The following is a 15,135-nucleotide window of genomic DNA, read 5'->3' on the forward strand; positions in this document are numbered from 1 at the left end:
TACAGAGCAAGGCCCTGTCTCAAAAAAAAAAAAAAAAAAGGGGGAGATGTGTTCTGGAGATGGAGCTCAGTGATAAAGCAGTTGTTGGTCATGCAGGAAGCCCTGGGTTCAATCTGTCTCCAAGACTGCAAAAGACACACACAAAAAAAACACAAAACAAAAAACGCCCAATATTACGGATATGCACTTGTGGTCTGTGCAATCTGATAGGTACAGAGTTCATTAAACACATGTAAATATGTACTTTTTGAAAGCTTGCTGATGCCAAGGCAAATGAGCAGGAAACCATGATATTTTCTGCATAGCAGAACATCCAACATGAGGTAGAAACAATAGACCTGCCTTGAAAAGGACATAAAGAGTATTTTGTCTTCCAAAGGGATGAATTCCAGTTCATCCAAACAGATGGAAAGTCAGCTGTGAGGTGACAACTCAGGCCAAGTGGTCAGCAGGAGTAGTTGGGGAGGAAGCCAGGAGAATCATTGAGATTCATAGTGTTGAAAGAAAGGAGAAAGAGAAGAAGGATGTAGGAGGAGGAGGCAAGATGGGAGAACACTGAAGGTTTAAGCATGAAAAGAATTAGGAACACAAACTGGAGGGCAGAAAAGGGCTCTCACCAGGTGAAAATTCAGTTACCTAATAACTGGGTACAAATCTAGTACCCGAGAATGGACCATGCGCACCAAAGCAGGTGTCCAGGATAAAAGGTCGCTTGGAATTACATTGCAAGGGCGGTTGAAGAAAAAAACTGACAAAGGTATGACTTATACTCTCAAATCTTTCACAATGAATGGACAGTCTGCTCTAAGCAGGACCTTTCTGCAGGGAGAGGAGGATATGGGATCAGAGGTGGATGTGGATGGTAAGAATTATCTTTAAAACATCCACAATGTCTTGTTTTTTTCTGTCTCATGGTGAGGCTGCCACACCACAGGCCCAGACACACTGTACTCAGGCACCTAGCAAGACTGTGCTATTTTCTCTCACCATCACTTTAGGGAGTGTCCAGGCCATGAAGTGCCCACTGATTCTCCCTCTAACTACCACAGTAGGCAAAGAGTTTTTAAGAACATATCTAATTTTCACATCTTCTGTTACCTAGGTTAAGAGAGTTAGTATAAAAACATCCATTAAAGATATCTTAATTTTATTTATTAGTGAAAGCTATAACGAGAACTGATATTTTTATTATTTTGTCAGAGGAAAAAATCTGATGTTTAGAGAAGATTGAGTGACTTATCCAGGCTCACATGTACTACTGTACTTTACCTATTAACCTATATTGCTATTTTTCAATATTTATTTTTCCAAGTATAATGAAACTACAGATTAAAGTAAACCTCAATGAGAGCACATGCCCAGTATCATTTTCCTTTTAATTCTAGTAAAAAAATGAGTAGTTAGAATTCTATGATAGCAGAATCATTGGTGGTTTTTGAAGACAATGAACCAGAAAAGTAATGATAGTGCTAATCCTCATGTTGTTCGATACTAACTTTGTCCTAAACTAACTGCCTATGGATGAGTTAACCCCACCTGGGAAAGTGAAAAGAGAGGGAAAAACTGTCCTGCATTCCCTGATACTATATCTGGAACAGGATTGAGTTGCAGAATCCTCTGCCAGCATGTCTTTGGCAATCATCCCAAGCCCCTCCCTAAAGAACAGAAACTGCTGCACTCAAAAGAAGGCTTGTTAGGTCTTGCATGCCCACACAAGTGTGCACAGTGGACTCTTGGCAGGAAAACCAGAATGTTTTCTTATCAGCTAATAGAATGGAAAAACCAAGGATGATATTTAAGGACAAAGGAAACTTGAAATTTCACATGGACATCACATGGGAAGCAAAGAACACTATTTAAGGTCCTTGCAGGAGTTCATTTACTGCACAGAGAAGAGACTTCTTTATACTAGAAACTCAATGAAATGTATGTCAAAGATGTTTTAGACTGTAAGACATGCTGTGAATTCAAAAACTGTCTTAATATAAAATAGAAAGAAGATGAGCTGGAATGTATGTGACTATATGTACAATTAAAAGATTCATTTATCAAAGAAATTCATCTAACGTGATATAACTTGGATTTCACAAGGAGAAAACAAACTTTTTTTAACTTCAGTATTTTGTATTGAATTGGCTCATGGGGTGCTTTGCTTTTCTGGACATTATCACATAAATTCATTCCTTTTCTTTATATATATCAAACTAGTGCATGACAACGTAGAATGCCTTAACACTTGCAAATGTCGATTGCTGACAGAGGTTAAAGAATTAAGATTCAAGGTCAAGGGATTTAGCTCAGTGGTTCAACCCAGAACAAGGTCCTGAGTCTGATCCCTGGTACAAAAAAAAAAAAAAAAAATAATAATAATAATAACAATAATAAGATTCAAAATCTCAAACTCTTTTGCCTCTTTCTCCAGAGCAGTTGAGACTATTGTTGTATCCCACTCTTCCTGGCTGGTGGAAATGGTCTCAACCTTGATTGTGGTGGTGGCTGCACAAGGCCTCAACTTATTGGGAAAATCAATATGGGTTCCTTTTACTGTATATAAATTATGACATACTAAAGTTGTTTTTAAAAGAAAAATAAAAGTTTTTAAAATGGTTTTTGCATATTCTTCAAAATCTAAAATATTCTTTTTCTAAAACATATTTAGACCTAAGGGTATATGCATAAGGTTTTTGTGTAAGGAAATGTAAACTGGTAATCACTTTGAACGTAAGTCCCTCCCCCATATATAATATGAATAAAATGTGTAATCATTCCCAAAATAAAATATAATAGGCCACTAAAAAATTGGAAAGATAGAAAATGACTCATGTGAACATGTATTTTAAATAGAACTCATTTCAAACTCAAAATCATTGACAGTAGGAAATGTCTTATTCATCTTTTTATCCTAGTATGATGATTTAAAAAATTATTAAATTGAATTCAAAAACGAGTTAAGTTCAGTCCTGGAAAAAAAACAGTCACAGCGTCTTAAACCTAGCTTCTGAGATTTTATAACCGTAAGAGTGAGTAGCCAGGTGTGGTGATGCATGCCTTTAATCCCAGTTCTTGGGAGGTTGAGGCACAAGGATCGCCATGATTCAAACCTACCCTGAACCACATAGTGAGTTCAAGCCAGTCTGAACAACATAGGAAGACCATATCTCATAAAACAAACAAAAACTAAGAGTAACATTTATGTTCTAACATACACAAAACAAGAATGCTAATGTCATTTCTAAGAATTCACTGTACTTCTTTTCATACAATTTGAAAGTCTGGAGTTTTTCCAATGTTCTAAAATCCTGGAGTAAAGTAGGAAAATAATTGCATTTCAGTGGATAGAAATTAAAAAACAGCAAAATAATTTACTTGCAGCTTTTAAAATTTTACTCTTGGGGTGAAGGGAGGGCAGGGACAAGGGAAAAAAATGAGAACCAAGACCTGTCATGTAAAGGTACAAGACCCAATGATGAATGTAACTGTACTGTATACCTAAAATGTACCAATAAACTCAATGAGGAAAAAATAAAAAAATTAAATTTTACTCTTTACCATTCCATAGGATTTATCAAGTACTTATACATGCACATTTCAAAAGCTTTTGGTTAGTAGCGCTCAATCCTGGCCATATTGAGAATATTCTAAAAATCTGTCACTCTGGACAAATTAAAGCATTACTAGGTATAATAAGGCAAAGCACTACCAATATTTTTAAAAACTTTTTAGTTATTCATGTGCAGCCAGGATTAAAACTATTGGGATGAAGGTTATAATGAATATGTATACTCATTGGTAAACATATTAAAAGACAAAAATATTGAATTTTTATATCATAGCTAAGGTTTGAATTTGGCCTCAACTTTCTCTAAAATTAAATTATAATCTGACCAGCAGGTGGTTGTAGTAGGTGAATGTGATCTGGTTTTCTAGCAGATGGGCTTTAGATATATAATCCTTGACTGGAGAATGATAAACTTCCTATAAAAATATCACATCCACCTCCCTTATCAGAATTTTGCAGGGAAGAAAATTAGCTGACTTCACAGGTAGGGTCCTGAGAGGGCCTCAAACCCAAACTAGCTTTAAGGATCCCAAATTCCCATCCAAATCACTGGGAACATAAGTCAGGGTTTTGTTAGGTCAGGAAATATACAACACACTGTAACAATCTGTGAAAGGCTTTCAGTGGGAAACCCAAGTGAATATTAGAAGCCATAGAGTAAATCCTGATTTAGTCTTGCTGTCCACTGACTTCTACCATAGCCTGTGACCTCGAAGCCAACCTTGCATATTATGTGCCTCTTCGAACACAGGAACCTTTCCAACATGATACTAACGAGAGCAAAGCCTCATGGGATGTTCTTGTATTGTTAAACTTTCTATAAGGTTCTATGTGTTATGTTGAGAATATTTTCTTTGTATAGTCTAAATTTTGGCTTGTTTCCTGAGAGCATGAGGAAGAATTGCTATTTTATTAATGCTAAGCAGGATCTGGGAGAAACTGTTTTCTGGTTGCCTGGATCTCATCTACTAGTAAAGTGTACTTTCTTTCCTCATAGATTTATTTCAGTCCTACAGTAACTGCTTCATTTATTCTAAAAGCCTCTCTATTACTATTTCCAAAATGTTTTATGGAGGTTGTATTCCCAAGTTTATAAGTGTTCATTATTTGTTCAGTTTTTAAAGAAAATTTTCATGTATTTCGTATGCTTTCTCTTTTGAGAGATGGTGGCATCAGTGAAAGGAATTTTTCTGTTTTAGATGAATTTGCTTTGTTTAATCCCTCTGTGGATCAGCTGCACTTGATAGACAGTAAAGGAAATCAGCAATTAAATCTAGGTATTGTTTGGATATTTGCATACTGAAAATAAGGTTTACATTGAATGTGGAGTATTTATCTTTGAACTTTTAAAATACTTATCTCACTTCTTAGGGATTTCTTAAAATTAACTTCAAATGTAGAGAGAGACAAATTAGCATTTTGCTTGTTTATTAACTGCTACTATGGGCTGATTTCTGTGGGAAGTTGATATGGTATTGGGGCTCAAACTAGTATATTCCCTGGAGTTAGATTTCTCATGTTCATAGTTCTTCTATATCATTTAGTAACTTTAAGCAGCCATTGAGCATTTTTTGGTAGATAGACTCTAAAATAATCTAAGGTGTGTAATTATCTCTGACCTCGGAGTTGCTTCTAACCAATAGGATATGGCAGAAGTGGGGGGACCTTCACCACTGCAATTAGGTTATGTAAGGCTGTGATTTTTTTTTTTTTCTTCTTGCTTATAGACTCTTCTGGACTTATTCTCTGGTGAAGCAAGTGGGCACAGTAGATGTTCCCATTATTGCAGATAGGTAAGTTAATTAGATATCTTGTAGGCAGGACCACCCTCAAGGAGCCAACACAGCAAGGAGCCAACATGGAGGACAATCAAGACACATTCGCTGAAGGCTAGAATTGTAAAAGAAAAAAAAAAAACTATACCCTTGTGCTTCCCCTGGGGATAAAGAGCAGTGATTAATATTCATAATGGGTATCAATACCTGGAGGGGGGCCAAGGTCTTAGCCCAGACTTTCCAGGAAATACCCTTGACCCCACCCCTACTGAAAATGCTTGTACAATTGCTATATGACTTGCTCCCTCATTTGATCCCCACTTAATCAACATTACCTGGGTGACTGTACTTGTAATCTTATTGGTTGGTCATGGTTTTGCCCCACCTCATGCCCACCTTGTAATTTCCCATTTTGTCTTATAGTTACTTTGCATCCACCTTAACACATGGCTTTGCAGTGTAAAACACCTTTGAAAAGTGGGGTGGGTGAGCAACCCACTTTCTGGTCCCTCTTCTGTCTCTCTTAAACAGAGGCTTTCTTTCCCTCAATAAATTTTTCCCACTCTTAACCTCTATTGTTCCTAAAGCTCATTTTTCAATTTTAGAGAACACCAACTCACATTTCAGATATCTAGCAGGTTTGGGAGTTACATTTCTTTCCTCTGTATTACCACATGGCAGAGAACAGAAGTGACCTCTGGACCATGAACTGTGACTCTCAGACCATTGACTCTCTAGGAACAGAATTCTCCCAATCTTACTAGCTGGGAGGTAGATCGTCAAACTTTCATATGAGACCCAGTCCTAGAACCTTTATCATAACCTCATGAAAGATTTTTAAAGGAGTAGACTCACACTAAAACAGGCTCTTCTCCCACAGGAACCTTGAAACAATAAACATATTATTGTAAGCTACCAATTTTGTGGAAATTCATTATGCAGCAACAGTAACTAACATACTCTTGAAGATGATGAGAGTATATATCTCACAAGGGTGAGGATAAAATGAGACATTTTACATAAACAGCATTAAACATCATATCTGGTATATAAAAACTAGATTGCATTTTTAAAAACATAACTCTAACAACATGTAGGCATTTAAAGTATAGGTTTTCTATTTTATATTTAGCATGTTACTTTGTAGCCGATACTTTTTTACCTTTTTGAGTCATTTTAACAAATAAATTTATATTTCCTTCCCTATTATTCTCTCACATTAGATTATCCTATTTATTTTTTAATTTTACATTTTTACTAAGTTCACCTCTTTCTTTTATATCTTCCTTTATAATGGCAATCGAAGGACAGCTTCTCTGAGGATGATAAACCTGGTAGAAAGGTTGGTCACATCTCCTCGTTAGCTCTTGATAAATATTTTGTGAACTTGCATTAATCTATAAAAACACTTTTATCTTCTTTGCTACAATGTAGCATTGACAAACTATATTCTCAAGTGTTTCCCAGTGCCCAATTAACTTGAAGAAAGAGAGATGGAGAAGGTAGTCTCTTGTATTGTCTCTCATTGACTGATAATGCAGTCTACATAACTAACCTAGTGAATGCATAATTAACACAAGGAGATTTTATCTTTAAAACTTGGCTTCTAAAGTTAGCATCTAAGTAAGTTATATGTACTTGATTACTTCACATTCCTAGTACAAAGTTCTTTTATAGCACAGCTGTATTTTATTTTTACTGAGTAGATGTCAATAATCAATGCTTGAATAAACACATCAATAAATCTGCCAAGAAACTGTAAAGCTATAAAAGATGCTAAAATAATTCTCCTGTGGTCTTTTGAAATTTTTTAAGCAGTGGAACTATTTCTTCTAATGTACTCTTTAATACAGTACCAGCAATATATAAGTATATATTATTCTAATAAATGAAAACTCCATCCACTAGACTTTGTATCTACCTCTATTATTGTCCCAATTTCCTTGCCTTAAAAAGGAAAATATGTTCCTTAGTCCCACACAAGTTGTAGCTACCCTTGGAGAAAAGGTCTGGGTTATCAGAGTGACACATTGATGTATTAGTTAAACAAATCAGTACATCTTTATATAGAGCATGTTACTGATATTATATCAAAATTAAGGATAGGGTCTTTTGCTACCCTGGTTGTGTGATTTGGGGAGGATTAGCTAAACACCTGGAATCATAATCTAGCACTATATATGCTAGATAAATGGTGATGATCCCATAAAAGAACACAGCCAGGGGCCGGGGATTTAGCTCAGTGGTTCTGCTGCCTGCCTCGCAAGCGCAAGGACCCGAGTTCGATCCCCGGTACCCACCCCCCAAAAAAACACAGCCAGCCTGAATTTGGGGATACAAGTGGGATTTCTGGGAATAAATCCAAAGGAGAGTCCCAGTCACTTATTGAGCTAGGTCTTTTATGGATAGGGTGGGGGGGGCAGTGGTACAGGCTCAGATATAGTGGCATGAAGGGGGTCATGAGATTTGGGGAGTGAGAATTACTGAGTATGTGGCTACAGCGACAAGCACTGTGACCTAGCAGGTGGGGCAGGTGTGCCTTGTTCTAGCAGAGTAGGCAATGTTCCCCAGCTGAAGCAGCTGCAAATCAACCATTCCAGGATCTCCAGTGGCTAGGGGTGGGGTGGGACAGAAAGGGAGTCGATCTATCAGTATAAAACTGGAGAAATCAGATAACTGCTTTATAGAGGGACTTTGAGAAATTTAATTGGATCTTTCCACATTAAAAATAGATAGCACTAATATACTACAAACACCAGAGAATGTTGTCTATGACAACAGCAATGGTAGTAGTTGATAGCTATGATGGTTACTATAATGTCATTTGTCCCTGTGGTTTTTGTTTTTGTTGTTTTTACCCCTAGAGTCAAGGATTTCTGCCCTTTTAGATAAAAATCCTAAACAAAAAAGCCAACTTTCCATTCCCTCTGCCCTATATGACAAGAACCACACCTAAGATCTTCATGCCCTCTGGCCATTTGATTATCTTGGTATCTTGGAGGCTTCTCTGTGATTTTCCTCACACATGCTTTTCAGGAGGTGATAGACCTGACTAGACTGACTATCCTTTACTATCAGGCTAATTATAATCTTTCAGGTATAAAAGTTTCAGCACAGCGGTATGACAAGTCTGAATATGACATACATAATGTATATACATTATGATGTCTAAATATAAGATTCTGTTGTCTCCCCTCACTCCATATTGTTGAATGGCCTTTATTTTAGCAGTACACCAGGGATGAAGAAAATTCTGTGGTGCCAAGAATAAAAATTCCACAAGGAGCACGAGGATATCCCAAGGTATAAATCAGTTTAACTTTCCTCCAGGCCCTTCATCTTGCGTTCTAGTTTTTCTCCTGAAGGACAAGTTCAAATGGATCTCACCTAGAAGAGCTGTACAGCCTTACAAATCCTGACATAAAAATTACAACTTTACTAGGAAGGTAATGTTTGCCCATGTGGGCGGATGGTTGCAGGCTGGAAAACAGTAGATGTCTTCCCTTATTGTCACATAGGACTACACTTAACAATCTGATCCCACTTTTCCACCAACATGCCACCTTATTTGCTGTCTTATAAGAGATTTGTCTTATAGTTTGGATTAAAGATCATATATTTTTTGGTGTGCATGATTTTCAACGTTGAGCCACTTTTCTATGACTCAATAAATATTTATCAAATAGTTGTTATGAGTCAGACCCTTTACAAAAAGCTTTTCATCAAATGGAAAAAAAAGTGTTTGTAAATGGGGAAGGGGGGTGAAGGGAGGGCAGTTTAAAATCTAAAATATAGTGCTCTAAGATAGATATCATTTTGCCCATTTTATAGATGAGAAAATTAGACTTAGCAAAAGCAAATAATTTTCCAAGAATGTAGTCATTAAGAGGTAGATAGAAGAAAAGTTACATTAATAACAGTCTCCTTTAGGCTTTTAAAAAGTAACCAAGAATCAAGGTATGCAAATAGGTATATAGCATGTAACAAATGATTTATTATAAATAATCAAATTTAAGCATATAAAAGGTAGACATTTTCTTAGGAAAATATAAAAATTAAGATGATCATTAGAAACTGTATGGTAAACAATTTTATTGAAGGGAAGGATAGGATTCTCACTACCCTGCAGAATGTGATTGCTTAGGTTTGGGCAAGCCTGCTTACCAAGTAGAAAACAGGGTATAACATGGATTTTGAACCAAAGCCCAGCATTCAGACCTGATTCTTCCATTAACAGGGGAAAATTAGTAAACTTCCCTGTCCCTTGGATATCTTCACTTATAAACTAGACCAGTGGTTTTCAGATATTGGCCTGTGATTAAGTATTATCCATCTGTGACAAAATAAGAAATAGGACAAGGAACTTATTTGTGTAGTTTAACTCATTTATTTTATAAATCTGCTAAAATATCTTGCTCTTATGAACTACAGGGATTTCCTGTCACTTTGAACATCCTCACATGACAAAATTCAGGTATGATCCATATAGTAAAAACCTGATACTAAAATGTGTATGTATTATTAGTCTACAAATTCAAATTTCTTGGAACTACTAGACTAGGTGATCAAAATTCAATCCTCTTTTGAAATTACAAATAGTATTTAACTAACTTTAAAGTTAGAAGGTAGAAAAAAAAAGAAAAACCTTTTATCCCATTTCTTCTTTTTTAGCCCAGTATTTGTTCAAATCTAGTCTGTGACACACAAATCCTTGATTAGATATTATAACTTTTCCACTAAAAGGGGGATTTTCAATAAAATGAACTTGAAGAAAAATGAGTTAAAAGATTGAATAGTTTTCATTACTCAGAAAAGTTCAGAACCTGTAAAATGCTAACATCTATTGTGAGTTTGCCCCTAAAACAAAGCAATCAAATGTTTCCAAATTATTGAAAAAACAGTTTATCACTTCTCCCTGAGCACCACTCTGTAGTGCACCTAATTCCTAGAACATAGTTTTAAAAGGGTGACTTAAGCTAAAAGAAAGTTCCGCAATAGTTCCCATAATAAAGAGAAAATGTACTATTAAAAACAAAGGGACTTGTCATTTATTTTTATAATTATTATAATTTGATGTTTTTTTTTCAAATTTCCAAACCTGTAAATATTTTTTAAATCTTCATGAGAAGCAGAGATGAAACACTTCAGATTAAAGTGCAATGAAATAGATACAATTTATGGCCATTTTTGACAACTATGTGGCTTGTTTTTTCTTTACCATCACAAAAAGAGGCAAAGTGTTGAGACATCTGTTTTCAGTGATTGCAACATGATAATTAAAGGATCTGGAATTTGCAGAAGTTTGCACTAACCAAATTTTGGCTATCACCCCATAAACAGTGAATACAAAGTAAAATAAAATCATCTACAGGTATTGAGACTGAGAAAAACCCAGACTCCTCTCAAATGGTATATTGTGATTATTTCTTCAAAATGAACAGTTAATTCTGAATGCTAGTGGCTTATGATTTATTTAAATCACTGTACTATGATCAAGAAAATTCTTGGTAAAAGGAAGAAATGCAATAGTGTTTATTTTTCTTTTACTTTGCATAATTATTTGAGCAAAGTCGAGGTTTACTTAGCATTTCTTTTTATTGCTTTTCACATCATCACGTGAATGTCATCTAGCCAAATGCTTCAGCGCTCACATTTTGGATTCAAGTTTCACTTTATCCAGTTAGAAAGGAACAGTTTTCACTTGAGGCAAGATGATCCTGAAGTGAACTATCTAGAGAGGCGCTACCAGTGATCTTTTGAGTATTCAACATTAACAATTTTCTTTCTGACTCAGTGCACGCTAGGTTTTTGACAAGCTTGTGGCTCTGTATTATTTCCAATATTTTCCATCATAACTATACTGTAAATTCCAGCATGTTTTTCATAATCCTGATGACTACAGCAGTCTGCAGCCATGAAAAGCCTTCACAGACCTACAGTTGGCTTAGAAAAGTAACTGTGCAAAGAAACAAAAGTACATGTAACATTTACCTTTAAAGATAGGAGAGAGGCAAGAGCCTCTTTTTTTAGTGCTGATGGTCTCAATGGGGTTGTTTTAGGGTCTAAATTTAGAAATTTTAGTTTTCTTCTAATGACATTTATAAACAAAATACCAACACTAAAATAGCAATGTAGCCAGTTGAAGGGGGAGTGTCCTCCCAGCAGATAAAACTCTCTTTGGAACTCCACAGCATCTACTACTTAGCTCTAACTGAACTTTGGTCTGACCGATCTCAATTCCCTCAGCCTCCTACTCAAAAGGTGTTTGAAGTTTATGCCAGGTATTTCAGGTTTCAGAATTAGCTTTCTTAACCCTTAAACTAGTACAAGATTAGTCTCTGGGAATGGGAGATAAAACATCACATAAATCTTTTTAACAAACAACAGTGTCCGCTTTCACTATACCATTCCAGTTCCTATGAACACAGCAATAAGTTGGTTTTCATTTTTGGAATAAAGAGCTGAAATTTAAAAGTAAATAACAGAGTGGGGGTAAAAGTTTAACCCCTTCACACATTTGAACTCTGAATTTCTACAGAATAACACTATTCCCCCCACATGGTTAAACAGATTATCAACAGTTAAAAACAAGTATCTCTTAAAATTAGTTTTAAAATATAAACATCAGAGCTACTTGCCTTTTGGCAATTTCTGTGCATTTCCCAGGGCAAGTGCAATACTTCCACAGAAAAGTAGACACCCCAAGCTGGACAGCATGTTGCATTTGCCACCTCGCACAGAGAGTGATGCTGGTGGGTGCCTTGCAGCCCTGGAGCTGCATGTAAGTGGACTGTCTTCCAGGGACAGAGGAAGGCGGCTGCACTTAGCCGGGCTGTGGGCTTACTCACAGGGGGTGGAGACAAGATGACATCACGCCCTCTTCCACAGAAAAGTAGACACCCCAAGCTGGACAGCATGTTGCATTTGCCACCTCGCACAGAGAGTGATGCTGGTGGGTGCCTTGCAGCTGTGGAGCTGCATGTAAGTGGACTGTCTTCCAGGGACAGAGGAAGGCGGCTGCACTTAGCCGGGCTGTGGGCTTACTCACAGGGGGTGGAGACAAGATGACATCACGCCCTCTCCCACGTACACACACACACACACACACACACACACACACACACACACACACACACAGGCAAAACAGCAAAAACACACATTTCCCTGTATGAAGTTACAACTCTTTTCTTCCTTCTGTTACATAAAGATTGAAATTATGGCCAATCTATATTATGAAAGAAAAAGTATTTAGGCAATTTTGAAACATTTGATGAACTGTTTTAAAGAAACTGGAAAATACATACCTTAAAACTGTCAGATCATTAAGAATATAAAATAAAACCTTATTTGGAAGGAAACTTTTGAATTGTCTAGTAAATCAATCCAGTTCTTTTAAATGGGAGTGAAATCATAAAGCTATACATTGAATACTGCAGTTCTTATATTATGAGAATCATTTAAGAGCAAATCCTCAGCTTGCATGGATTTTGTATATAAGGAGGTAGAGATGAAGAGATCGCCCTATCATCTTTTGAGCCCCTCTCTGGGCTGGGCCCTACGGTAGCGTTTGCTGTGGTGGCTGTGCAGGTGTTATGGTGTTATCCCCATTTTACCAAGAAGAAAAATTGAGGCTCAAAAAAGTTAAGCGTCCTGACCAAGCTAGTATATTCTAATGACAAATAATTTAGACAGATTTGGAATAAAACCAACTGAGTTTTAAATTTTTATTTTATTTACTAGCAAGGTACCCTTGAACAATTCTCATTATTGTATTGATTTTATTTTAGTGCCTGCTCTATGTCAGATATGGGTTTTATCAGTTTACACATAGTGATATACACATTTCTCAAAATGACAAATGAGGAAAGCCTTGTCCTCAGAATCATTTTACAAGTAGAGAAACTGGGTACAGAAAAGTAAAATCAAAAGCCCAAGGTCACATTGCTAATAAGAAACCTAGCTGCCATTTTGAGCTATTTAAGCCCAGAACTTCTACTCTTAATTACTAAATTTTACATTTTTAAATAGAGATGATTTTGTAAATTTGGTAGCAGAAGGTTTATAAAGTATTTCCTATAATGTCTGGCACAGAGGAAAAATTTACTAAATGGCAGTTGCAGAAAATAACAACAGTAAATAACAATAACAATGTCCTTAATTAAGTAAAATATTCTAATCTGGTGTATTTCCCTCTACAGTTTAAATGTGTGCCCTCTCCTCCTACATGATACTGCCCCAAATAGAGGCACACTGCTGGAATGACTGGTTAATAGAGTACTTTAAATATTGTTTATAAATTTATACTAACTCTGAAAATAACTTATTTTACAGGGTTGCTATAGCTGAACCAAAACCAGTAAGAGGGAAATGGAATAATACTGGTCAAATAAAATTCTAGGTAAAATATTTATCAAAAGAAAAAAAATTGAAGAGACAACCTGTCTTCCAAATAAAGTGCAAGGGGGAACATTGTTAAAGTCATTTAGAGCTGGCCTGGACTACACTCTCATCATAGGAATGTTCTGGCACTGACCACGGAAGGGACTGGGTTATTTAACAGGTCTTTCTCATTTCTGATTTTCTACTTGAATGGGCAGCTCCCTCAAACCCTAGTTTGGAAAGTCTTCCAGCTAGCCCTGTGAGTTCTGCTTCTATGTGCCATCACCTTCAAACTGAGCCAGTGCGGCCACAGTGTTAGGAAACAGCAGGTTTTCTGAGGGAACAAATCCAACAGAGTTATAGAATGGAAGACTAGCTCTTCAAGTGAAAATCTGCTGTGAGAGTTAGGTAATGGAATTCAGGAATCAGCCTCCGCAGGGCCAGCAGACTAAGTGCAATCCACATTAGCAGTTGTTATTTGTAGTTTGGAGCCAAATGGAAGCTAATTAAATGAAGGCAAATCCTTGATTGTGTTGTCAGGAAAAGATGGTTGCATTACCTTAACTAGTAGGACAAATAAGCATTCAGGGGAGACCACGATAGTGTTAGAGATCTCCTCAGGCCATGAAGAGATAATAGCTTGAAGAAAGGGATCATCTCAGAGAGGATGTTTCACCTTCTCAAAGAACAAGAAGTGCTCTGTCATGCCAGAATCCCAACCTAGACAAGAGGCACTCAAATGCTCCATAAGAACTATAAGTGCCTGCTTACACGAAATAAATCTTCAGGGCTTGGTTCACACAATCATTGGAGGATTTTAGGCTTTCTCAAGGAAAAACTGATGTCTGACCAGGTGTACATTGGAGATGATGACTGTAGAATAATTCGTGCAACTGTGTTAGGTTTCTCAGTTTCACTAGAGAAGGCCATCCCTGGCCCTGTTCAAATATCCCTGCAGGCACAGTGCCTCCTTTATTTGGAAATGCTCAAGCTTCAGATACTTGTGAGATACAGAATACTGAATTACTTGTCAGCAACACATTTGAAAAAACATTTAGAGAACTGCTTGAAAAGCACATAAAATATATCAGTATTTATCTGTAATCCTTCATAAAGACAGGGGCTATGCCTCATTTGTTTATCACTGCCCTCACTGACTAGAATATAAGAATATGTATATAAGTATATGATAAGTGAGCATCAAAGGAGACACAATCCATCAATTCCTGCAGTCTAAGACTAGTCCTAGAACAATCCCCCAAATAAGCTTGAGAATGACATAGAATGTAGTCATTGGAAGGCAACTCTCTGAGGGTCCCTAGTGTTTCTGCACCATCAATGGGCAGAGGAACTGATTCCCTATGTTCCACAGGATATTTTTAAGAATACTTGCATTGGAAATAACCTTGAAAAATAGAATTT

General features: G+C 36.6%; 1 protein-coding gene across 4 annotated transcripts in view; it reads right to left on the reverse strand.

Annotated features, from left to right (window-relative positions):
- Positions 1-12,160, reverse strand: part of Abi3bp (ABI family member 3 binding protein) — a 244,480-nt gene extending 232,320 nt beyond the window's left edge. For all 4 annotated transcript variants that reach the window (XM_010639622.3, XM_033768043.1, XM_010639621.3 and 1 more), the window contains exon 1: positions 11,973-12,160. In XM_010639622.3, the coding sequence (XP_010637924.1) occupies positions 11,973-12,051 (79 nt within the window). In that variant the 5' untranslated portion in view covers positions 12,052-12,160. The remainder of the gene's footprint in view (positions 1-11,972) is intronic.
- Between the last annotated feature and the right edge of the window lie 2,975 nt (positions 12,161-15,135).

This window comes from Fukomys damarensis, unplaced genomic scaffold (genome assembly GCF_012274545.1).
Source record: "Fukomys damarensis isolate Sample0158 unplaced genomic scaffold, DMR_v1.0_HiC HiC_scaffold_24, whole genome shotgun sequence".
In the NCBI taxonomy this organism is placed as follows: domain Eukaryota; kingdom Metazoa; phylum Chordata; class Mammalia; order Rodentia; family Bathyergidae; genus Fukomys; species Fukomys damarensis.